Source organism: Haliotis asinina, chromosome 3 (genome assembly GCF_037392515.1).
Source record: "Haliotis asinina isolate JCU_RB_2024 chromosome 3, JCU_Hal_asi_v2, whole genome shotgun sequence".
NCBI lineage: Eukaryota > Metazoa > Mollusca > Gastropoda > Lepetellida > Haliotidae > Haliotis > Haliotis asinina.
In genome coordinates, this window is record NC_090282.1 from 63,090,255 (window position 1) to 63,116,558 (window position 26,304).

The 26,304-nt window shown below is 42.0% G+C and overlaps 1 protein-coding gene across 2 annotated transcripts in view; it reads right to left on the reverse strand.

The window, feature by feature from the left end:
• The window catches only part of LOC137276977 (fatty acid synthase-like), a 40,391-nt gene extending 15,097 nt beyond the window's left edge, over positions 1-25,294 (reverse strand). Inside the window, exons 1-23 of one of the 2 annotated variants that reach the window (XM_067808629.1) lie at positions 25,208-25,294; positions 23,298-23,394; positions 22,251-22,397; positions 21,563-21,737; positions 20,834-20,992; positions 19,462-19,606; positions 19,038-19,114; positions 18,811-18,926; positions 18,032-18,146; positions 17,335-17,478; positions 16,718-16,816; positions 13,649-13,831; positions 12,836-12,952; positions 12,446-12,554; positions 12,135-12,319; positions 8,502-8,647; positions 7,949-8,060; positions 5,186-5,353; positions 4,286-4,438; positions 3,736-3,850; positions 2,948-3,228; positions 2,505-2,642; positions 1,018-1,133 (exon numbers count right to left, since the gene is read on the reverse strand). In XM_067808629.1, the coding sequence (XP_067664730.1) occupies positions 1,018-1,133; positions 2,505-2,642; positions 2,948-3,228; positions 3,736-3,850; positions 4,286-4,438; positions 5,186-5,353; positions 7,949-8,060; positions 8,502-8,647; positions 12,135-12,319; positions 12,446-12,554; positions 12,836-12,952; positions 13,649-13,831; positions 16,718-16,816; positions 17,335-17,478; positions 18,032-18,146; positions 18,811-18,926; positions 19,038-19,114; positions 19,462-19,606; positions 20,834-20,992; positions 21,563-21,737; positions 22,251-22,397; positions 23,298-23,357 (3,060 nt within the window). In that variant the 5' untranslated portion in view covers positions 23,358-23,394; positions 25,208-25,294. The remainder of the gene's footprint in view (positions 1-1,017; positions 1,134-2,504; positions 2,643-2,947; positions 3,229-3,735; positions 3,851-4,285; positions 4,439-5,185; positions 5,354-7,948; positions 8,061-8,501; positions 8,648-12,134; positions 12,320-12,445; positions 12,555-12,835; positions 12,953-13,648; positions 13,832-16,717; positions 16,817-17,334; positions 17,479-18,031; positions 18,147-18,810; positions 18,927-19,037; positions 19,115-19,461; positions 19,607-20,833; positions 20,993-21,562; positions 21,738-22,250; positions 22,398-23,297; positions 23,395-25,207) is intronic. The other variant, XM_067808630.1, reaches the window with a different exon arrangement.
• Positions 25,295-26,304: the final 1,010 nt, after the last annotated feature.

Consider the following 26,304-nt stretch of genomic DNA (forward strand, 5'->3'; position numbering starts at 1 on the left):
GCGGTCCCGTGCCGCCCTTGTGTATGCTTCTGGGACTCTTGTCCTGGTCGGCGTGCATATTCTACGGACAAATTACCTTGAAATTTCTGCTATATTCTACCAGTAGCACTCCCACTCACATTAAAGCGGAAAGTAACCTGCCGCCGAGTTTGACCATATAACAAGGAGGCCCATAGCCTGACCAATTTCAGCAAGTATCAAACACCTCTCATTATGAGCTGCGATTTCGAACGGTACCAGTGAACTACAGTTAAAGAAAACCATCAACTCATGTGTAGTGCCCTTCGCTTTTCATGGATAGACTGACTTACACGTGCAAAAATCATTGGCATTATATGCAAATGTGGATTTCTATATTTACCATATTGATAAAAAATGTGTTATGTGTAACATAATATATAGGACGTTAAAGAATGTAATAATGATATTACAACGGCCTGGTGTGCTTTTCCAGAGTGTGAAGATTGTATAACATACATTTCAAACGAAAACGAACATTTTACAACTTTTAAGTGAGTGAGTGAGTGAGTTTAGGTTTAAGTCGCACTTAGCAATATTCCAGCTATATTGCGACGGTCTGTAAATAATCGAATCTGGACCAGACAATCCAGTGATCAACAACATGCGCATCGATCTGCCCAATTGGGAACCGATCGCATGTGTGAACCAAGTCAGCTAGTCTGACCACCCGATCCCGTTAGTCGCCTCTTACGACAAGCATAGTCACCTTTTATAGCAAGCATAGGTTGCTGAAGGCCTATTCTACCCCGGGACCTTCACGGGTTACAACTTTTAAGAAATAGTGTCACCAATAGCTTGACCATTTACAAATGAAGGCGAGTATATTACAATCAAAGTTTGGAAGCTTGACCATCCAATCAGTGAATGGTTCATATACTGAACAGCAAATGAAACTTAACTGTGGCTTTTTCTCAAGTTTTTAAAGGAGAGATTCGAAAATAGCGTTCTTCTGCTGTTCAGTATAGTACGAGAAATAAGAAAGTTCAGAGATCTTACTTTAGAGCCACATACTGCTGCCCATGCGTGGACAATAAGTAGAGCAAGGGGGTCGTATACACTGCGTTCCAGGTCCGTTTCAGGGAGTCGATACACATCCTTCTGTTGATTCTTCACTGTAAGCAATGTTGTCTTATAGCTGTATTCACAGTATTACAGTGTTCCCAGAAATTATTGAGAAAATCTTTGTTTTTTTCTAATGATGCTAAGATTGGAAAAAGGGCTTTCACTGTGCACTAAGCATACTAAATAAGGGAGACAACTCTTGAAGGCTTAGAAGGCAGCTCATTACGTCAAGAGTTATCTCCCTTGTCTGAGCAGACGGCTTCCTGTGTTGACATGGCAGAATTTACAGCAAGAGAGAAAAGAAAGCTCATTCTAGATGATTTTGAAAGGGGTGAGGCTGATGCTAAAGTGTTAGCTTGTAGACATGGTATTCCTCTGTCTACAGTATACAGAACTTTGAAGAATATTCAAACAGGACCCGGGATAGAGCACAAAGCAGGGGCAGGTCGGCCTAGGAAATTCAGTGTTGTGGATCGCCGAAGACTTGGGCAGATTGTGAGTAGGGGCAAATTGAAAAGTGTTGAGAACGTCAGAAATGAAATGATTAGCAAAGGAAGTCCTCAGGTATGCAATGAAACAGTTAGGCAGGAATTACAGAGACTTAATTGGGTGAAAAAACGTGGAATTCCCTCGCCGTTGATGAAAGATGCACAAAAGGAAAAACGTTTAAACTGGTGTCGGGCTCATGAAAATCAAGATTGGGATAATGTTTTCTTTTCGGATGAAAGTTCTGTTTGGCTTTTCCCTAACTGTGTGAAAATTTGGACCAAAGATACTGTCAAACCTATCTACCAGCGACAAAAACATAGCCCGAAGTTTCACATGTGGGGTGGCATGTCGGCTCGCGGAGTGACCCCATTGTGTGTTTTCACGGGAAACTTGACAAAAGAAAGATACGTTGACATTCTAAATGGTCACCTTCTTCCGACAGCACAAATATTGTATGAAGATGATTGGATTTTCCAGCATGATAATGACCCAAAACACACTGCGTGCTACACAAAACAGTGGTTGTCGGGCGAAAATGTTCAAGTTTTAGACTGGCCCAGTTACAGCCCAGACCTAAACCCAATTGAGAATGTGTGGGGAGTCATGAAGGACAGAATAAACCAAAAGGGACTGAGAAATATTGAAGATATGAAGGCCGAGGTGGTCCAATATTGGGATACTCTGTCACACGATTACCTGCAAACTTTGATGGGTAGTGTGCCTAGGCGTATTCAGGCATGCATTGCTGAGCGAGGAGGTCTAACAAAGTACTAAAACAAGACTGAGACTGTAAAAGGATGATGTTTTAACATGTTTATGTAAGTAAAACGCCAGACGTTAATAAACGTAATGAGTTACATGACGCAACATGATTCTCAATAATTTCTGGGAATACTATACTTACATGGCGGTTCACATAGACTGTAACTTACCTGTGTCAGAGAACTGGCACCAGTCTGGCAGCGGCCAACTTATGCTATGGTTCCAGGTGACCAAGGGACTCAGTGGTGGGTTCGAACAGTCCAGAGGGGCGGAGGGTGGATACAGTTGGTAGGCTTTAATTGTGTGACCTAGAATATAGGGAAATCGATTATAAGAAACATAATTTTGGAAATATGTATTTGCTAATAACCAACGTTACCTTACACTAATATTTCATGTTCTTCTTGTAGCATGAAAAATCAAAACAGCTAAGTTGCCGGTAGGCGAGGTCACGATTACCGACCCTTACTATAGCAGTAAGGATAAACTTTGAGCCAGATGAACTTAAAATCATCTTTAGCAATATCCCAAAATATCACGAGTGGAGCATCTGAAATAGAATGCAAACATTGTACCCATATGGGGAATTGAACATGCCTGACGCAAAACACACCCAATTCATGTAGTTCCCCGAGAGTCTGGAGCACGGATAGTGTCCTTGGATGACAATGGACCTCTGTCTGCCCAGAACGACTACAAGTTACTTCGGTCTGTGTACAGAAGCTGGTCATACACATGGACAAAAGCGTCGCTTCCTTTGGTAGACTGGAGACACCTTGGTGTTGACTGACAGCCCGCTGGAGAAGAGAAGTGAAGTACGAAGCACCAATCGTCTGTCTTGCTTTACTGTGGCTGGTACTATCTGCATGTGAGCAGCTTCGGAACATCGGGGTCCTGTATTGGAATTTGTCAGTGAGTAAATAACCGAAATTACATCCTACAATAACATTTCATGTAATTTCTGTTTCTTGGTTTTCTGCCGCTGAACTCAGCATTGTTCAAGCTAAATGACGATGTTCTGTAAATAATCAAGTCTGGACCAGACAATGCGATCATTGTCAATGATCGATCACGCCAATTCTGACAGCCTAGCTAGCCCGAATGTCATTTGTCAGTCCCTCTAAAAAAACCCATGATTTGCTCAAGACCAATTGTAATCCTGAAGATTTTCATGTTTTTCAAGTGCTATCTGCATGTCGCATATTGTACTCATGCATGGATTCGAACTCGGGTCTTTAGCGTGATGTGCAAAGGCTTTAATCACCAGGCTACCTCATCGACAGAAGTCAATTAGAATTTCGACCAGGGAAAGCTGATCTTTAGCTGTCATTAGCGCAGGTTACTGTGTTACATTTACGACACTCCGTCCCCGATACAAACGGCACTGTATTTTGAACATACCTCTTTCTTGGTGACGGAATGATTGACCTTAAGTTCTTTTCAAGGTTGCTGCAGATTTGCTCAGGGAATGGCGTATATAGGGTCACGTCCTCTGTCAGCTCACTGTACACTCCACCTTGCATAGAAACATGTCAAGCTTGAAACACTATACGATCTGTATATTGGTAAAAGCCGCACTTAATATTCAATATTTAGGCGACTTGACTGATCTGTAAAAGAAACGTGTTTGGAAGCAATGAAATTACTTCAGAACGACGCTCTAAAATCAGTTCTAAAGCAAATATAGTGTTATTTTATTCATTGCGCTAAAGGGCTGAGAACTAACTAATTTATAAATGAATATATGCATGCAACCGTTACAATTATACTATCATTTTATCTTTACTGATAACCATAGTAAGTATCATACATGATGAAAAAGCAAAAATATGTGAATCAATTTCTTGTTTTATCACTATTTGAATAACATTTTTGGTTCTTATGGTTACCAATTTGAAAATAAACGTTGAAATCGCTGGACATATTTGGTTGATGTGTTGTAGATAGCCACCTGCTTGTTCAACCTGTCTGAGGATGTAGTCTTTATCCTGCTGTGGAAGAGATGCCAGCATTACGGTGTTGTTGATGTACATCAGGATGCTGGTCTTTGGACCCAGTTTGTGAACGAAGTCTGAGTGAAGGCTGATGGAGTAGATAGATTCTCCTGCAACATTTACAACTGTGGTTGTACATATTTGAAGTCTGCTGAATAACGAATTCGTACACTGAAGTCACTGAGTCGCCAATAACATTAGGAACGTATCAGTACAATGGGAATAGAACTCAGGGTAAATGTGAGTGAAGATCCGGATTAGAACTGATTCTCAGTAACCCACGCTGTGGTTGACATGTCATCGAATCCCAGTTGCACAGATCGATGGCCATGCTTGTTCATCACTGGATTATGTGGTCCAGACTGGATTATTAACAGACCGTTACGACATCGATGGAATATTGGCGAGTGCACGTAAAAGTAAAAGAACATGCACGCACGCGATTAGTGGACAACTCATTCAACTAGAAGAAAAACACACGAAGAATCATAGTCAGTGAGGGAGTTTACGTTGCTCTCAGCAGTATTCCAGCTATTTCCATTCTCGATTATTAACGGTCTGCAAATAATCCAGTCTGGACAAGACAATTCAGCGATCAACAGCATGAGCATCGATCTGTGCAAATGGGAACCGATGACGTGTCAGCGAACCTGACCACCCGATCCCGTTAGCCGCCTCCTACAACAGGTATAGTCACTTTTTATTGCAAGCATGGGTTGCTGAAGGCCTATTCTATTCCAGACCTTCACGGGTCACCAAGAATCATAATTACAAAGATTCCGGGATTCGAACAACCACCATCTGAGGACCGAAATATTTAACAACAAACGCAGAAACAGATTCAGATGTTGACCTACCTTTGCCCTCAAGCAGAGATTCCAGAGTCTCCCCAATTGCCAATGCCACTTGAAGACACTGTTTGTGAGTCAGGCAAGCGTCAAGATAGGCGACTGTGATCTCCGACAGTCCCGATCCTATAAAGCCATCTGGGTGTACACCTGATGCTTTGAGAACCTCCATCAAGCCTAGGAAATAAAAAATTAATGTAATTTCCTGAATAAAGTTTTTATTCGATACCTATCCTCACTCGTGTTTATGTGCTGGTCAGCTTCTTCTATCAGACGTTTAAGTGGGAACTTGAAATCCCTTGAGGTTCCCTTCTTCAAAACATGACGTCAAATCATACTCACCCACGAGTACCCTCCCTTACCTCCATATTTCGGTGCCAAATATTGGTCACATGACCAGCCATATTTATCACTCTCACTATAATTTTCGTAGGCCAAACACAAAGACTTGCAGTGAAATCCAAGTTACATGAAGAGGAGTTTAGAAGGGTTGATCTTATCAGTAAGGATATTAAGTGTGAAATATCAATTTTATTCAGAAAAATTTTCCTTATCCTGACTCATGCTTATTTGCTTGTAGTATCCAAGGGAAAAGGTGGTGGGCCATGCCACTTCATGGTTACTACCTACAAAACGCCCTGAAGATAAAAGCATGAATCCTCAGCACGCAATTCCTTTCGTTCATCTTCTACACTATATTTCCTGCGCGAATCTTCAAATCGGTAATCCTTACGCGCATTAAGTGAAGGCTTCCTATATCTGTGTGAAGATTGATCCCTTGTTGAGAAATCCTCCTGTGGTATAGCGTACCTGCGCACAAGTGCACAGTTATCCAAATCAGAAGGTGAAGATGATATGTAACGTTGTCGTTGATAAGATCTTCTGCACAGAGAATCCTTTCTACTAAGATGTTGAAAGTTGTTGGAATCTCCTCATTGGAGAATTACTGTTTTGCTGAAATTCGCGAATGTATCCAGACTCCATGACGCTGAGGTTAACGAAAGGGGGTGATCTATGAGAACGTAAACGTTTGCGAATGTCCTCTTCAACATTCAACAGGGTCTGAGAATAAGATGTGTCTTCCTGTGCGAAATCATTCGCTGCAAGTGCCTTTGTAGCAGCTCCTCCGCGTAGATCCATTCCATTAATGACATCGTGTGTTGCGTGAACTGTTCCAAGAAGAGCCCGTAATCAAATACTTGCGCTGGATGTGTAGAGTATTCTTCTGAGATTACTGATGCCTCTTCTGACCTACGATGTAAGTGCGCTGCATTGGCAGAGCTGTCATCCTTCGAAGATCTCTGTGCCGAAGGTAAATCAGATGATTTATGTTGTGTAACAGTTGCAGCAGCAGTCCTTGCCTTCGCAGCAGGTTTTGATCTGTTGATGATAGGTGAGTGAGTTTAGTTTTGCGCCGCACCCCGCAATATTCCAGCAATATGGCGGTAAATAATCGAGTCTGGACCAGACAGTCCAGTGACCAACAGCATGAGCATCGATCTTGGGAACCGATGACATGTGTCAACCAAGGCAGCGAAGTTGACCACCCGATCCTGTTAGTCGCCTCTTACAAGCATAGGCGCCTTTCGTGGCAAGCATGTGTTGCTGAAGGCCTATTCTACCACGGGACCTTCACGGGTCTGTTGATGATAGGTAATTCTGGCAGAAGTATAGGAGGTTCATAAACGATTTCCACAAGCATTCGCAGTACATGACGAAGACAATTTAGATTGCTCACTCTGTGATACAGATGATTCCCTTGACGTAGATCTCTTCTTAGCTGGTGCAGAGTCCGTCACCAAATCAGAGTCACGCTCCTAAGATACGCACGACATCTCACTAGAATTACAAACATCAGTTGTAGCAATCTGTATACGGTTCTTAGCTCAATCATTTGCCTCACACCACATGACAAGGTAAGATACCGTCTTACCTTGAACCCTGCACGTCAACAAATAGCCAAAACTATTGATTAAATTCTTCAGACGACAGAAAACACAGCAGACATTAGAAGCACAGAATATGCAAGACGGACATATTCGGTGTGGATCGGACGCTGAAAACTGGTATCTACAACTCAAACACGTTTTCAGCAAACATAATCAAATTATAAACCATGCTTATAAGTATACATGCTTACAAGCTTACAAGCAACACGTATAAAATAAGTAATTTGTAACCCAAATTGTACGAACATACAATCAAATATACATACCGAAAACCATATACAGCAAAATTTGGAATAAAGACCGAAATATACAAGACAAATGTGCCCTATAGGGACTCTAAGTCATGCAACGCAACTTTCCTGTTTGGCGGAAGAGATAGTCACAAATATGGCTGGTCATGTAACAAATATTGGCGCCAAATTATGGAGGGAAGGGAGGGTACTCGTGCGTGAGTATGATTTTACGTTAACACTGTTTACACTGAAACTTCGGATAGAAGAAGGATAACATTGACATTATTGATAGTGATAAATATTCGAATTTCAGATGCATCAAAGTGTTAATATCTTTACAAAATAGTTGTCGCCTGGTTTGTAGCAGTTATGATAAACGATTCGTGTGAAAGGGATTAGCAGGTACTGTCATATTGGAATCTTGAATCACGGCATGCATATTAATAATCCTCATTTGTTTCATTAACGCAGTACCCAGTAATATATTAATTGAATGTCTTTGATCTGTCAAGAGAATCTGGGGGTACGGGCTGACAGTTCGGGGAAGTGATTAATGAAGGTATTCATTGCAAGGATATTCCACACACTACCTATATTAACAGCTGTCAGACAAACAAGACAGACTTTGGTGGCTGGTTTAAACGCTGCTCCTTTCTCCAGGCTCTCTGTTACAGATACATCTGTTTCCAGGCTGCGAAGAATCTGGAAACAATAAAATTGTGGTGGCTATTAATAAAATCATGAGTATATGACTATATGACATCATTCACAACTGCAATTTCTTCAGCATACTCTAATGCTTTGCTTATTCATAAAGGAATTACATAGTTCAAAGAAGCAGATGAAGAACATATACTTTCTTACTTGCTTCACCTATATCTGGATTCTATCACTGGTGTTTGTGTGTCTTGTGTCTGTACTAACGTTGAAATCAACATTATTTCAGCTACATGCCAACCGTACAATAATACAGTCATCACCGGACAATCCAGTGACAAGCAGTGAGCACAGTTCTAGCCGTGGTCGGACAATATGCAAACACAAAAATGAACAAACCTTACAATCGGATTTATGTGGACGCATTGTTTACAACTGACATATTCTTAATCTAACTTTATTGAACCGAAAAGCACAAACAGTAACCTTGTCAGATTCCTGTAGAGATCTCTTGAATACGTCCAACTGCAGTAGGTCCGAGTGTGGCATGTTGCTGCACCAGGCTATATCCTGTACGAGTAGCCATAGGGGTGGTCGGTATTGCATTCGTGGTGACCAGTACACGGACACAGCTTCAACATCAACAACATAGAGCAACGTTCATAAGTCTGTACACTGACGTTTTCAAACCTATCTTCATTTTCCAGTCTCTTTTGATTTCAGGTATTTACCAAGCACAAAATACGTAGGGATTCAATATTTCAATACTCAGAACCTGGTGGCGTACACCACGAAGGATGCCCATACATTGTCGGGACTAAACTTACGACCCGTTTACAAGCAGTCAACAAATATGACCATATAGTCAGGTTTTACAGTTATATTGAACGATGGGCGGGTGAACTTACAATCACACAAAGCGACAAACTTCAGTCATCCCTTCATTTAGTTGGTGACACCGTCAAGGCAGATGTACATTTTCTGAATAAGAGTGATCCTGACTCCTTCATGCTTATCCTGACTCATGCTTATTATGCTTCTCTCCTCCCTCTGTGAGAAGATCTGAATTCCCATGAGGTTCCCTAGTGTCGAAGTGGACATACAATCTCACTCATGCACAGGAAGCCTGCCTCTCCCGCCATATCGGTCACATGACCAGCTGCTTGACACTCTCTCCGTAATTCCATAAGCCTGACACGAGAAGTATTGGGAATGCAGCGTGTCTGAGAGGGGCTGTTGGGAGGACTTGACGTCATGACTCAGGATAAGTATAAAATATCAATTACATATTTTTCCTTATCCTGATTCATGCTTATTATCGATGCAGAATCCGACGGAAGCGGCGGGTCAGACTAAGATCCTTCATGCTTCATTCTTTTCACTGCCACGTAAGTACGTCCAGTACTAGGCCCCACCCCACCCCACTTCGTGAACAATAACGGCTTTAGTTCGGTCCTGTTCCTCCAATGATCATCTGTAAAACGGGAGGGGGAGAGAATCACATCCAGTCGAACTAATCTTGTTAAGCGATCGCTGACTGGAACGTGATTATAATATAGATCAGCCAGCGTCCTTCTAGTGTCTTATGCAACTGCATGTCACGATTTCCAATCAAGACCCTTCTTCATGAACAATTATCTTCAGTACGAGTACACGACCATAACCACTCATGGTAGTCTGTTCGAGACGTGCACATGGACTCCCAACCATTTTACTCCGCAGGGCATCTTGGTCTCAACAAATCACGTGATAACGAGTGAGATTTTAGATATACCTGTTTCCTCCGACTAACTATCTATGGCAACTCTTTCTTCATGATGTCCTCATAACAGAGTTGCGACCCTTCTTCATGTACAAGTAACTCCTTTACAAGTACAGGGTCATCATCACTCGTGATAAAAAGGGAACCGTTAGTTGTTGTGGAAAACGAAGTGGCCCAAACTGATGAATGCCAGCAATGTCCTAAGGTGGCGGTTGACAAACGCTCTTACTTCATGTGGATTGGAGGCTCGAGGACATTCACGTTCTGCTGCTTTATAGGCCTTCAGTATAACGGGCCATACACTCCAGACTCCGTCTCCTATGGAGATCAGACAGAACAGGACGTTTGATGACTCTTCTGGACCTCATACCAAGTGCCCTAAGGCGATTTCTGATAGTTCTGGTGGATAACCGTCTGTGGGGTAACCAGAGGCGCTTCAAAACCGAACAAGTGGCAAGGGGTTCTCACCTTACCAAACGTGCCAGGCTGCGATCATCACAGGGCGTTGTCTTCCTGGGTTGTCCATGCCTTGCACAATCTCTCACATCTCCTGTCATCTGATGTTTTCAAACAAGTTGGCTGATGACCGAGTGACTGTAGCCCAATCGTCGTCAAACAGCTTTGAAGGACAGGTCTGTTGCATGCATGCCGACAGTTTGCCACCTTAGTGCTTCAGAAAGTCGTCTCGTCGCCATTTTAGTATTCATTAATGGGGACAGTTACAAATTGCTCTGCTTTTATACCCCATAAATTGCATGTCAGAGACACTGAATTTTGGGTAAGGTGTGGGTTGTATGCTTCATGTGCACAAGGGATGCATTGTGACAAATGCAAAGGAACTAAACACCTTTTTAGACTACTAGAGATGTGTTGTAATACAGATATCATTCATGTTAAACGATGGTTAACAGCTGCTCTACTATCATGAAATATATCAAGGGGTGCTTAATTACGTTCCAGGTGTATACATCAAGACAGTCAATGAGGTAGTACGGACAGGTACACGCTTCATCTGTCATGAAGATGTTGGTACCGGAATCACTTCGTCTTTATACCACCGACACTAAGCTGTGAGTGAGCTGTTCTGCATGCGAAGTCTACTTATAGGTAGTTGGCTGTCGCGGCTAAAAACTGCCGCAATTCTCCAAACAAACACGCGCTGCTACAGACTGCTGTCTGGCTTGTAAATAACGTCTTTCCAACGATGGAAGGGTTGTTTACATCTGTAGACGACTTCCTGACACGAAAACACTGGCAGAATTCTGCGCAGGGTGTTGTCCTTTGAAGACAAATCAGATACCAGGGATGATGTCACCAGTGTTGCAGCCAAATGATCATCTGAAATCTTGTGCAGCCGGTGATTCCCTCACTAGCGTTCGGGCTTGTCTTGGAGATACGAGTGAGCACGTGTATACATGATTGTCTAGAAGCGCACGAAACCTTCCACCACTTAATACTGACGTAGGTAGTCTGTCCTGGTCGTTGTGCCGGTGTTCTCCAGCTGAAGATTATATCGTTATCTTATACAGATGTAGGAATTTCCACGCTTCCGCACGTTGATACAGGATGACTGTAGTAGCCGGGTTCTAAGAATCTAATTAATCTTGTTGGATTCCTCGCTGCCTGGTGTCAACGCCAGACGCCTGGAAACGAATTGGTGATCCTTCTTCATCCTATCCTCTTGGAAGTTGGAAACTTCCGGCGTTAAACCGAGAAGTTAGTTTGCTGATTCCGCATGCGTCATTCTAGTGGAACAGCTCGCATTCTCAGAAAACATTCCTGCATGAATGCGCGCATTCTCCTGTGAAGAATGAAGATCCGTGTTCAGCAGTGAAGACGACCCGTACCTCAAGCTGTTGTGTCCAGATGAAGCATGAAGGGAACCCTGCTGAAATCCTGACTGTGCTTGAGCTGTAACCTACACCATGAGCACGATTTCATTAGTAATCTCACATGATGAAATACATGTTCAACAACATAAAAAATACATAAACTTATTAACAATTTCATATCATAATGATAATTAACACAGACCAAAGCGATAAAACGCTAAATTTTGGGTAAAGCACCGAAATATGGAAGAGGGGAACTTCAGGGGATTTACAGTGTTTCACTATCTTCTCATAAAGGGAGGAGATGCGCATAATAAGCATGAGTCAGGATAAGGAAAATTATTGTATTGATACAAAGGTAACAAGGTTCATTGCACATAGTATTCATTGTGGCAGGTTGGGGTATGATGCCCAGTACTGTCATCACAAATGACGCAAAGGATACGGAAGGTACATTTGGAGGATAATGTAAATTTGCAAAACAACTGACAGTTTGTATTGTACACTATCGGGGACTGCACTTACAAGGGTCTTGGCGTAAAGGGCATTTCTCAAGGGGAAGCAACTCTCTAACAATACGTCCATCATCTTCATCCTTGCCTAACCATCGTTCACAAGGTAATGTCCACGTGAAGTCCAGTGATGAAGAGTGGACTGTCACGTGACCCAGGAACCAGGAGGCAGCTGCACCTTTATCATCATGGCCGATCCTGGTAGTTGAAGTGGGAAAAGAAGGTAGTTTAGCCTCACATGGATTAGAAGAAAGAAACATCACAGAGATACAACAAATGATTAATTGTGGGTAGGACTGGTGTGTCTTCAGACAGCTGACTCACACAATTTTCTGCAAGTGTCCAACGTCCTTTGTCGTGATAATGAACTCGTCCGTGTTCCCTCTTTCAAACTGCTTTTCGGGTGTTTTGCTGTCCTTCAAATCAATTTTCCCTAAAGGCAAATTCATCGCATATAAAATGAATGCATTAGACTCCAAAGGTTTGTTGTCACGGGCTTGTCAAACAACACAATAATCTAGCATTATTTCCGCAACCCTATGCTATTATAACGTACAACTAAAGGCTAAAAAGACGTTTAGTTCCAGAAGAAAATGTTCACATTTAGAGTCTCTAGACAATCAAAAATGAGATGAGAAACATTAAAATGGAGCCCAGAACAATCTTGAGGTATGTGTTCCTTTCTATCTGTTCCCAAAAGGTCTTAGACTCTACCTGACTCCTGTAAATCTCCTTGGAGATGGATGAACACATTCGCATCAGTTCCAGCTCCGAACTTGCTGCCAGTGGTGACCTTGACAGTGTATGTGACTGTTGCCGATGGTCTGCATACTGCATTGAAAGCAATACACACGTTTGAAAGGGGATGATAGTATGGTGGATGAAGATCTGTTCTCACACATACATCTTTGATACATCAGATGAAGCAGAAATGCGAGAAATTTATTATCCCTTAGCTTACGAGGTTTAGCTTTTATCAGTTCAAATGATCATAACGTGTGATCGGAGCCTACGAAATTATTAGAAAAGCTATCATGACGTTACTGACTTCAGTGTGCTAATGTAAGTGATGTTTAACGCCACGGTGAAGATTATTAGACTTCAATACCGACGTGGATGCATTTGGGCATACATATTCTACTCTGGTGTTACATCGGTTACATAGTGCCAGATATAGCCAACACAGATACCCCACTAAGGCACATACTGACTAAGCCAACCGCCCTTTATATCATCCCCTTCACGCTGACTATGGGCATAAAAATGTCCTATCTGTCAACGTCTGAAAGGGTAAACAAAAACTGCTATTAAATGAAAAATGACCCAATGCATTGATGTGCATCCGATTCTTTAACTATCACATTAATATATCTGTCACAGTCAAATGGGAGAATACATGTTTTCTCAATATACCAGTCACAGCTTACAAATATGAGGGACTCCAGTGACAAGCTGGAAACATGATCGCTGTAATGACTGGAGCCGAATGTTCATTGTGAAGAACCACAAACATCCAAGAGTTCTTACCGATCTCTGGCAGATCCACAATGGCGTAACCCCTGATGTGTTGACGAGGGTCGCAAGACAACATGGATCTACTCATCAGCCTCAACAGTCCAACATTTTCCGAGTGCTTCTCAAGGAACGTACGTATCCTTGTCATGCCTTCTTCGCTCCGGACGGTTAAGGGGACCAGATACGTTCCTGCCTCTAATAACAAGAAGTACTTCGAATACTACATTGGGGCACTGTTGACAATTACACCATGCGCGTCTCTGATTGTACCATATTCGTGAGTATTTCAACAATGTAATTTTCTGAATAAAACTAATATATTTTACACTTATCCGCGAGGCATGCGTATTATGCTTGTGCCCTCCCTCTATGCGAAGATAGTGGAACACTTGAAATTCCTTGAAGTTCCCTAAAGGCTTCTAATTGAACCGGACGTCTCCCTTTCTCGCCAATACGGTCACATGACCATCCCTGCTTGTCACTCTCGCCGAAATCTCATAAGTTCAACACGAGATTTACTGTGAATTCAGTAGGGGCGGTTATGAGGGCTTGACGCCATGAGTAAGAATAAATATAAATATCAATTTTATTCTGAAAATTACAAGTAATACGCAAGTAGGATGTGTGGTCTTCTTTGCAGTGAGGCCTTTCTTCCTGGTGTATCTTTCAAACAGCATCCATTTATCGTCGTATTAGGTGTGTGTATATTTACTTAGAGCTAAGATGACGGTCGTCGCCCCTCTTGTTGAATATCCCCGATGTTTTAAGCGGGCTTTGATAACGTGAAGCTGGAACGATGTCGGATTGCCGTGTGATTGTTTGGTGTGCGGATTGACGAATAGGTACTTCAAAATCTGGCAGGTGTAGTGTTGGTTGTCCTAGTTCCTCGATGAGTATGGTAACCAATATCTCGCTGGCCAGTAAAGCGTGACCAAAATCAGTTGTATCAGAGTTGTCCGTTACCTTTCCGATGACTTTCTGTAGTAGTACTGCAGGGGGGAACACGTAAGCGTTCAGCCATTCCCACGAGATGCTGAAAGCGTTTTTGCCCATGTGCTTGTCGAACCTTGTGACAAATACGTGTATTTGTGGAGATCCGCATGTCCTACGGATACGACGAAACTTCTCGATGTAGCATCCATTCCGTTGGAGATGGTTTTAGAGGGCGAGACAGTACGTCGAGCATGACTTTGCGTGCACCTGGAATGCCTTTATGTGGAGGTTCAAGTCTTCGACGATGTCGAAGAGTTGAAAGGTCAGCTATAGCAGTGTGTGAGATCGTGTCGATCCTTGCTGGGTTATGTAAAACACTATTGTGGAGATGTACGTGTGAACCATCAGTAGTTTGTTTCTCAGTGCTGTTCACAACGACGCACTGCATTGATTACACTTTTCATCTCGATGATTTTCGTGAAAAGGAGCGTGCATACGACTCATCCTCATCATTCGACGGACCTAGTACAGCCGATGAACCGTCACACAGGGTGACTGTAGTTGTAGCTAATGACTGACGTTTCCGTTCCTCTTCAAAACGGCGATCCATCAGACTCATCATGTGAGTGGTGAATTGTTCATGAAGAGGCCGGTGTCCAGTGACTGCAGTGCATGCAAAGGCGTTTGATTCGCAGAAGCATCTGATGTGTTGAGTGTAGATGTCTGTGTTGAAAGTAAACTCTCTGAAGGTTGTAGCGTTGTTGTCGACGTAGTTGATAAAGGACTAGCAGACGCTGAAGTTTGATCAGGAGTGCTTATGATCTCTAGCTCAGGAAGTGGTAGAACTTCGCCGTAGATGTGACGTTCGTCAGGAGGGACGATCTCATCACTGAAGGACTTTGTAGAAGACCCTGAGTGTAGTTTCAGCCCTGATTTAGTAGTTAAAGACTTAGACGATGACGACGACTTCAGTGTCTTAGGTTGAGATGATCTCGATTCTGACGACGTTCTCTTCTTTGATCTAGACGAAGTCTCGCTGGTATCTCTACCATCATGAATGTCAGGCGTGGTCAACATAAGGTTACGACACAATTTAGTTTAGGGTCTGAAATAACAGGAAACACTTATTGCCGTAGCGAGACCCAAAGTCCTTCCAACCATCAGTCTAAGTAAACTTATCCTCAGTACTTTTCATTACACTCCACTACTGAGTCTAACACAACCTTATGGGAGGAGGCGTCAGGTAACCTTTGAGATTGACCAATCAGAACACAGCTTACCAAATCTCAAAAATGGACATTCGAACATACCTTTTGAACGTTTTTTCTCGAAAAGGTTCGTACCCGAACGATTCCGAAAGCTATTTAGCGTACGCTCGCTTCCGGGTGATGCACAGGCTGTACGTACAACCATGACAACGGTGTGTAAACAGTCGCTGAAAATAATGTTTTTGGCAATAGTCAAGGATGTCATCATGCGGAAATATTAGCTAATGGTAACCATGTCAACAAAAACCCCAAAGCGCGTATACTGCAGGTCAAATTACTGTCATATGCAGATTTTTGTTTGTGGAGAGATCTCTGTCAGTGACCTGACTATTTTGAAAGTCCCTCCGATCCCTAAATAGTAGCCGTTGTCTGATTGGTTAAATCTATCTCACGTTTGATTGGACGGTCACTGGTCGCTCAAAGGTTACCTGACGCGACCTTCTACAAGGTTTTGTTAGACTCAGTGGTGGAGTGTAAAGAAATACACTGAGACTAAGTTTACGTAGACTGTTCCAACCATCCTCGTCGGGCGATGGAGACAGTGACAAGCATGGCTTGTCATGTGACTGTATTGTCTTGAAAAGGGGGGGCTTCAATTAGCAGGAACTTCAAGGATTTCAAGCGTTCCATAATCTTCACATAGAGGTAGGAGATAAGCACAACGAGCATGAGTCAGGATAAATAAAAATAATGTTTCATTTTTAATTTGTTTTCGCCCCATATTTTGTAATTATTTATTTTTCAGTAAAACGTGTAAACAAGGTTAGTTCAATGCTGCTATCTAATACAGTTATATTCCAACATTAAGTTTCCTTATCATTTGTAGACTTGTACATTTCGGATGAGATATATGTTTACTGAATTTTCCAGGAACCCTTACTTCTGCATTCATCTGGTGGGTTCTTGTAGGACATGAGAATAAGATGACCATTCACTCCTCCAAAGCCAAATGAGTTGACTCCCATGATACTTATCCTACCTGTCAATGAACAGACATATAGCCAAGTTACTGCACTTGAGAAATGTTCATCTTAGAAACATCAACCTATGCATGTGCGTGCACACACGTGCTTGTTCGGGGTTTGTGTCTGTTTTATAATGATGAATGTCAGACAAGACGAGAACAAGGACCATCTTTAGTGTCTTTGGACTGAACCAGCTCAGAGTAGATGCTTTGTCCACAAATATACACGACGCTGGTGGTGGGATGGACTGTGCAAATGTCCCAAAGATACATGAAGATGCTATGAAACACTGTCTATTAACAATGCTACGTGGCAACGACAAACCGGAAAAATATAATTTAAACACCTGAGATTTGAACGCCATTGGATTTCATGTTCCATGTTTTAAAAACTATAATTTCGATGGAACGTGTCCCGAAGGGCAACAGTGAACCGTGTTTTATCCACTGAACTCATCCAGTGGATAAAACCCATACCGGTGTTCAATCAGAAACTTGTAAGTTTTTGCCAAGCAAAACAAATAAATACTGGCCTTTAAGTTTATGGCATGTGTCCACAATCTTTATCTTGCCAAGTGGTATTCCTTCAATACCCTTATTAGGAGTCTTGTAGTGAAGACATGGTGGGATCATGCCATGATGCATGGACATTATACACTTGACCACAGCAGATAACCCTGAACAGAAAATAACATATAGCCCGAATATCATGTGAAGAAGCACTTGTTTTGTGACTATTGAGTTAGAAGAATCATACTGCATGTAAAGATCTCATAACACTATCTGTACCAAAGGTCATTGATGAATAAATATATTAACATTGTGAGTGAGTTTAGTTTTACGCTTTACTCAGCAATATTCCAGCTTTATGGCGGCGGTCTGTAAATAATTGAGTATGGACTAGACAATCCACTGATCAACAGCATCAACATTGATCTGCGCAGTTGGGAACCGATGACATGTGTCAACCAAGTCAGCAGGCCTGGCCACCCGATCCCGTTAGTCGCCTCTTAAGCTTACGACAAGCATAGTGACCTTTTATGGCAAGCATGGGTTGCTGAAGGCCTATTCTTCCCCGGACGTTCACGAGTGATTAATATTGTGAAGTCACGCACGATGAAATTACAGCCTTGGATATCCGTTTCAAAAGTACTCGACGGTATGTTGAAATCATATCTTGAATATGAATTATATGAAAAATGGGAGTTCTTTGAAAGATGACCGTCTAACCTGAAGCTGCTTCGCAATGACCCATGTTGCTTTTCACCGACCCAACCAAGAGTGGTTCATCTCTCCCTTCACACAAGACATCCAGCATTGCGTTCAACTCCAGGTGATCACCAGCCTTAGGGACAGATATATAATGTTGAAGAGAAATGTAATAAAGAGCATACTTCTGTCCATAAAAATTGGTATCAACGAACCCAAAATGTCACAAACAAGCTAAGGTTCTTGTCCCCATTTACGTTTTGACTTGTGTCTTTCTTCAAATATTTCCGCACATAACTAACACTTCTGATGCAGTTTTTTCACTTTCTTCACCTTTTTAGTTTGTTTTGTGTGTTGTTTAAGGGTGCACTCAACAACGTTCCAGAAATACATGTATAGTGGTTGTATGTAAATAACCTTGTGTAAAATCCTGGGAATGACATCGTCAGTCAACAATTCTGAGACCTTACCGTGAATTGAAGTACTTAGGACCACGTGAAATATAGCACATGTGATTAGAGTGTCGCCTCTTTCCAAATGCAGGGACTGTGCCGCTCTAAACACTCTACATATGAGACTAGTCATTATCTTAAATGTCAGTCTGTCCTCTCATTAAGTCATAAAGAAGTTCGTGCTTTTTTCATTTAAGCACGGGGAATTCCGGTATTATACCTCCAAGTTAAGGTTTGTTAAAACATAGCCACGTCTAAACTAAGAAACATGGGATCAATTGCACTAAGGGACATATAGCTACGGCTATAGTACCCTATACTGAATCTCCATTACAGTCAATAGTTTACCTGAGTGCCTGTGCCGTGAGCCTCGACGTAGGCAAGACTTGATGTAGGAATCAACTTCTCGCCATACAAGGATCTTAGGAGACTGCCTTGAGACGACTGGCTTGGGTACACTATTCCTGCAAAACCATAATCACGAATCTGCCATTACTCCACACATCAAATTGAAGTTTGTCGTAAGATATGCACACAGTTCATGATGGACAATGAAGACATAATGGCTGACTCACCCTCGACCTTGTGACCATCGCAGTTGACAGCAATGTCCGCAATGGTTGCGTATATCCTTTCGCATCTTTCCGGATTTCTGCATTCAAATAACAGGCATGTTCTTTTCGTGTATCCTTAAATTTGAGGATATTTCTTGATTCCTGGCAGTTACATGGAGAACAGACAATGTACTGTGTGGGCCAAATATTTTTTTGCGTGTAGTGTTTAGGAGTGCCAGATTCCATCCACGCAAAAAACCCCAAAGAACTAACATCATCTCGAAGTTTTTTTCTCAGAAGCTGAGGCATCCCTATTTTAAAATCAGTATCAAAAGCATCAATACATGCGTTAAATTGCCTGTGTTGAGGAGTATTTGATCATTAAATGACCATAGCACATACCAAGACAGTCCACATTTGAAATATTTTGTAACTGTATGCTCACCTCGCCAAGATGAGAACTGCTACTCCATCTGATCTCACGTAACCGTTAGCGCTGATGTCGAATACATGGCTGTCTCCAGTGGGGCTGAGCATGCATAATCTGTTGAAAGACTGCGAACAATTCGGACTCAGAATCAAATTGACGCCTACAAAGGAAAGAGTAAGGAAACAATTCAAAATAATCATAGCAAATGCAGGCATGTTTATACACCTACAGTGACGTGTTTACGTTGTCCGGACGCTGTTGATATCCAGCTCTATGATGGTCGTATACAAGTAATAGAATATGGACCAGACAATCTAATGAATAACATGAGCGTCGAAATGCGCAATTGGGATGCGATGACATGCTTCAACCTTGCGTCATACAGCCTGTTCCTTTCTCGCCTGTTACAAGCGTTTGTTGGCGAGGAGTGAGTTAGTCCAGTTTTACGCCGCACTCCAATATTCCAACTACATGGCGGCGGTCTGTAAATAATCGAGTCTGCATCAGACAATCCTGTGATCAAGAGCATGAACATTGACCTGTGTAATGCGGATACATGTGTCAACCAAGTCAGCGTGCCTGACCAAACCATTAGTCGCGTCTTACAAGCATGGGTTATTGGAGGCCAATATTCTAACCCGGGTATGTTGGTGGGGATCTGCGGTTTGAAAACTGAACGAATCCTTAACAGTGAGTTTGATAAGGATCAACTGCTTAGCAATTAACACTCAGCAGCACTCCTTGCGATTCGGTGGTCCCCAGATCCTCCACCACCACCACGGGAAGGAAAACAACCATCACGTTGACACAGTGTCTGTAAAAGAGGGGCAAGGAGAGGTGAAATGGGCATTTAAATCACGTACGTTCAATATCGCGAATATCCTTAGCATCGTACATGCATGTCTGCATGCTGCATACGCGTTCCTTTTGCTCTCGTCTATCGAAATACAGATTTAATAGATCTAGCACCATTACCACCTATGTATGTCTTTTGATGTGACGCGTGCAAAAGCTGCATGCACTTGAACACCGATGCAGCAAAGAACAACTATGCCCGGCTGTCCAGATGTTTATTTCATGAAACGTTTCTTATGTTTTGGTGGCAGGTGGGTGTTTTGATAAAATGATGCGTAATACCAACATTTTATCATATAGTAAGTCCTAGTAAGTTATGTTAGTCCTTAGAAAATGGAACAGTCACCAAGCATTGCCCCGCCAAGCATCTGCATACCAACAAATGTCTCACCTGTGACAACAGCATATTGCCAAAATTTTAACGACTGCATTTGCCATTAAGTCATGTTAGCCCTTGGGAACCACGGTCTTTGGTGTGAGGAGCGAATGTTTTAGTCACTAGCCCCGCCAAGCATACCAGGAAATATCTCACCTGTGACAACAGCATAGTTACATCTGCGTGTAATGAGATCTGTGACAGCCATCTGTAGAGCGCTGACTGAGGAACTACACGCTGTGTCCACGGACGCCACAGGTCCATGGAACCCGTACCAAGCGTTCAGCTGTTGCAACAGGGTCGACCGCAGGTTGACTGGAACACACGTAACACCTGATTACAGTCGACTTCAGATGTCACGGCAATAAGTCTTCAGGGAAGCTATTGGTAATAGTCCTGGGCGATTGACTAACTTTAGATATCAAGCCAAATAAAAATCCCAAAATTGAATACACGGCTGTGAATTCAGTTTTGAATACTAACCATTTGAAAACCTAAGTTTAAAGTCATTATATATGAAATGGTTTTGAAGCTCAGTCCACAAGACTAAAGCAGTCTGTTAGTTCCAGCTTGGAAACTTACCAGTTTCTCTGTTTCGTTAATCCTATATAAAAGTAAATTTACGACTCAGCATTTACATAATGTCCGATGTATCATATGACTATTGTATCACGACAGACATAGGACAGTTATCTGGATACTCAGGGGTTCTTGATTCGCTAAGTAATATAAATGCACTGAAATTTCTGGTTTGTCTCGGATCAGTATTGAAAACAGGTGTTCGATGATGTGGGCTGACATTGTCATGACGTACGTCAGACTAAAACCACACGGTTCACTATGGATGGACATCATATACAATGTGCAGTGAAACTATGCCCTTACCATGTACACTGTCCGTTACAGCCGAGGTTGTGATGACGTCTGCATCAGAGAAAGTACAGGCCACATAAAGCCCCGTCCTGTCTGATCGCAGCGAGGATAGGGTCAGCCCCGAGTCGACAACACTCTCATATGTCACCTCGAACAGGAGTCGTAGCAGCAGGTTGCTGTGTCGAGCCTTGCAAAATACACCAGGTGATGCCATATCTCAACTACAGTGAACAATTTAATATCCAAGCTAAACTTAGATGACGGCCATTTGTTTAACTGTGGACCAAAGCAGTGTTTACCGGCGCACTCCGCAATATTCCAGCGATGTGGTGGCGGTTTGTAAACAGTCTGGACCAGACAATCTGGTGATTGACACCATGGGCATTAACCTACGCAATTGGTAACCAATGATATTCATCAACCAAGTTAACGATCCTCACCCAATCCCGTTAGTCGCCCTTCCGACAAGCATGGGCTGCTCAGAACCAATTCTAACCTGAAGACGTTAATGCCAATCAAATGTCGTGACCGTCTCCGAAAATCCATCATTGCAATAGTGAATTCGTTAAAACTGCTTTCGTGAATTAGAACAAATGTTTTTCGTTATTACCAGGATTGATCTATCTATTACCATGGACATCCACATAAAAGGCATCACGAATATATATGGCGTGGCTACAGAACACAAATTTCACTATACCTCAGTCTCTGAATATCCAAAGAATTTTGCGTCGAAAGTCCCGAGGTCTGGAATGCTCCCTGACCGAGGAGGAAGACCATAGAGTCCCGGGGGCCAGCGTGAGGGACCCAGCATATCCACGCCGTCAATCAGGTTCTGCCAGAACTCCTGGTGAGAAGGATGGTCACATGTTTCAGCAGTGTGGATTTGGGGATACGCTCCTTTTGTCAACACGGCAACATATGATTAGACAGTTTAGTATAATTTATTATGCGACACATTCGCATTTGTGTACGCAGCATGTATCTTTGTTTACTGCAATCTTGTCTGGAGTTAACCTGTATATTTATATACAATACTAATATAATGTTTAGATAAACAGTGTTCAGAGGTTGTCCACTGTAGGGTCTGACAAACTGAGCAAGTTAACTTAACGGATGCGATCTGTCTTGTCAGTATATAACCCATCCAAATATCGTTTAGAACAGTAGAAGTCGTGAGCAACCAATTCAACTTTTGTTGGTTCTTGAAGTAAATGTAAAAGATCAAGAGTCTTAGCGTTCCAGTGGAGAAGATACAATGCCATTCCAAATGGAGGTAAGGAAGGATTTTCCAAATCGCAGTGATGACACTATCAGATATCAGCCAACATGTTCATCCAAAGTGTAAGTTCATCTGAGTCGTGACTTCGCATACGTTTATGATCACAGAATACACCTGAATGAGCGAGTTTGGGTTTATGCATCTCTTAGTAATATACAGCAATGTCACGGTGGTGGACACCAGAAATGATCTTCACCTATTGTATTGTGAAAAATCCAACCCGGGTCTTCGACTAGACGAGCGATCATTCTACCCACACTAGTCGCAAACTGGGAAAGAGGCACAGTCAGTCCCCGGTAGACCTATCTCATTAACTACCAACGTGCTCAGTGGAATATTCATTAAATTCATAATATTAACTAACGTTAAATATAGTCCTGAATTGGAAGGCTGCATGTTCAAAGTACCTCTCAACCATGGCAGATTCACAAAAGTAACATACACAAACCCATTACGGCATATTACCTGCACATTATTGGACTTTGGGAACCGACAGGAGACTCCCGAGATGTACGCCTTCATCATGGCAGTAAATGGGTATCTCTACTGGGGAACCTGATACCTGAAATAGAGTTACGTCTACATTATAACCACGGGGTATATTTTCAGCATCGTAACTACTACAGTCAGTTTGCTGCAACGTCTTCCGGATGAAATGGCAGGCAAGTATACATTCGAAAGCAACAGTGAGCGAATGTAGTTTTACGTCGCACTCCGCAATATTCGCTAAGAGTTCCATCCGTAACCCCCGCTTAAGATGTATTATATATTTATATAATATGATTATTTCGAGGTTTTAGGGCTAGGATTTGGGTCTTATGGTTTGAGTTATGATATGGTTTAGGGTTAGGGTAAAAGCGTTAAGGATTTTTGATAAATGAACGATTGTTTTTTTTTTTAAAGAGTGATAAAATAACACGGGGGTCACGGGCGGAAATCTTTCCCAATATTCTAGCTGTATGGAAAAAATCGAGTCTGGACCAGACAATCCAGTGATCTACAGTATGAGAATCGATCTACTCAGTTTGGATACGATGACATGTTTCAACCAATTCACCAAGTCAGTGACCCTAACCATCCGATCCTGTTACTCGCCGCTTACAAGTATGGGTTGATAATGATCAGTTCTTTAATAACAAATCGTCTTAAAATACTGTAAAATGGAAAATATATTTCAGTCAAAATGATGGCTGCACTTTAACGGCATTTTATCAGTATTTTAGCAGTACAGCGATTTCTAGATTTGGTGTGAAATAGCATTTCGACAATTTGGATTATACTGGTTGGACATGGTTTAAAAACTGAAATTAATTAACTGTTTGCGATATGTTACCTTGTCGAACGCACAGCAATCCAAATCGCTGAATCTGAGAAATATTTATCAAACTGAACACTAAATAAAACTGAAGCAATCTTTGACATTATATAACCCGCCTGTTGCCTCAGAAAACGCGTGTATGGGGCAGCTTTCTGAGAGACAAATGAAAAGAAAGATGTTCCCCTTTAACTACAAGTGATTTTAAATCCCTTCAGTCGGTTGACAAGTGCGTGAAGAGTGTAACGACGCACTGGAAATGATTTCAATTATACAGCAGTGAAGTCCTTGACATTGTATATAGTGCAGACAATTCTAAATAAAAACCCATAATCGGGGTCTGTAAAACTTAAAATTATTTCACAAACTATCAATTTCTGCACACAATGGTTTTACAGGTATGACTTCCTCCACTCACCCATGCAAATAATATGCATAAATTGATATAAACTAGAAATATTAACAAAGGAAAGAGTTCGTTCCTTTCGACCATATTCTTTCTTCAGCAGATTAACAGAAGTGGTTCGACCCACGGCCATAATATCCCGTATTATAGGCCGATCTGTAAGTGTCTCCAACCTGCTATATGGTGGCGATCTGTTAATACCCGAGTCTGGATCAGACCATCTAGTGATCAACAGCATCAACTTTAATGAAAAACAGGCACGAACACGTAAGTTTGACAATGTAAGCATTCATATTATCTGGATGCACAGATTTATGATCTTCTGATCATTGGTTGTACGACATAGGTTTTCCCAAAGTTTTCAGTGTAATAAATAAAACCTCTCGCTTGCGTTTGAGTTGCACAAAACTAGTAATAAGAGCATTGTGAATAGTCGCTTGGGGCCAACAATGACCTTTGAACATACCTGGCAAAGAAAAACATTTAATCTGCAGATTTTGCCAAGATTCACCTGATGAATCGTTACATTGCCCTTATCATCAAATGAACTGCACCGAAAATTTCAAAACATTTATAAAGCGCATGTAAATGATATACGTTGAAATATTATTTTTTAACGGAGATCGTTAACAAAAATATTCAAGACATATTCACAGTCAGTGAATCCTCCCTGGAAAGGTATCCTGCCACGCCTGCTCGCCTCTTCTCGTCTCACTCAGTGACTGTCGTCTGGTCACACCTGCAGTCTGGGCGTCATAAGTGCACGTGGTGCACGGGATTCACGAGTTCCTTTACTTTGTCGGTTATTGGCTCAAAGCGCTATCACTTTGATGAGAAAGAAGTCAGTGAAAGAAACGGATTTCATGATCTAATTTCTGCTTCAAATGGGAGTGCATTGAGCATAGATTCCATGCTAAATTTCATAAGATAGAATTGAAATTTTTACTATAGTTGTTTGTTTCTATTAAACTGGCAGCACCATGAAACGGTGACAACTTCGTCGGACAACACAGGAGACTGAAATCAGAAGCTACACCCACTCGAAGTATATGCCCTTAAAGTATTGATGACGAGGACATTATTTTGAGGCACATGTATTGAATCACGGGGACAAAATACATTCGAAGCGCTCATAAAATAAGATGAAATGTACGGTGTATCAATGCGTGATTGCTTTTCGTGTTGCGGATTTCGTGAGACTAGGCATTCTCTACAAAACCTGACAATTAAGAAACGCTATGAAACCTAACCGATGAAGGTTCGGTCCCATTTAGAGGTACAGGTACCATTTTGGGACATGTTGTCGTTTGTGGTCATCTCATTTGGGTTTTCTAATTTCCCTTTGAGTAACCAAATAAATTGTACCCACCTCACTCATCTCGTTTGGTCATTTTGCCATTTTCTTTTAATTGTGAAAACACAATGACGTTTTAAAGCTGGTTTACGTGTTTAGATGGTTTACGCTGTTTATATTGGATATGTTGTATGAGAAACGATAAGAAAGACTGCACGTTGCTCAGTTATTTTCTTTCCCCAATAACTTCCATCTGTAGCTAAGATACGGGTCAAGATTGATGTTCAGTAACTCATGCTTGTCGTAAGAGGCGACTAACAGGATCGGGTGATCTGGATCGTTGCACTTTGTTGACACATATCATCGTATCCCCTTGGGTGGAGCTATGCTCATGTTGTCGATCACTGGATTGTCTGATCCAGACGCCATTGTTAACCGGCCGCCGCCATATAGCTAG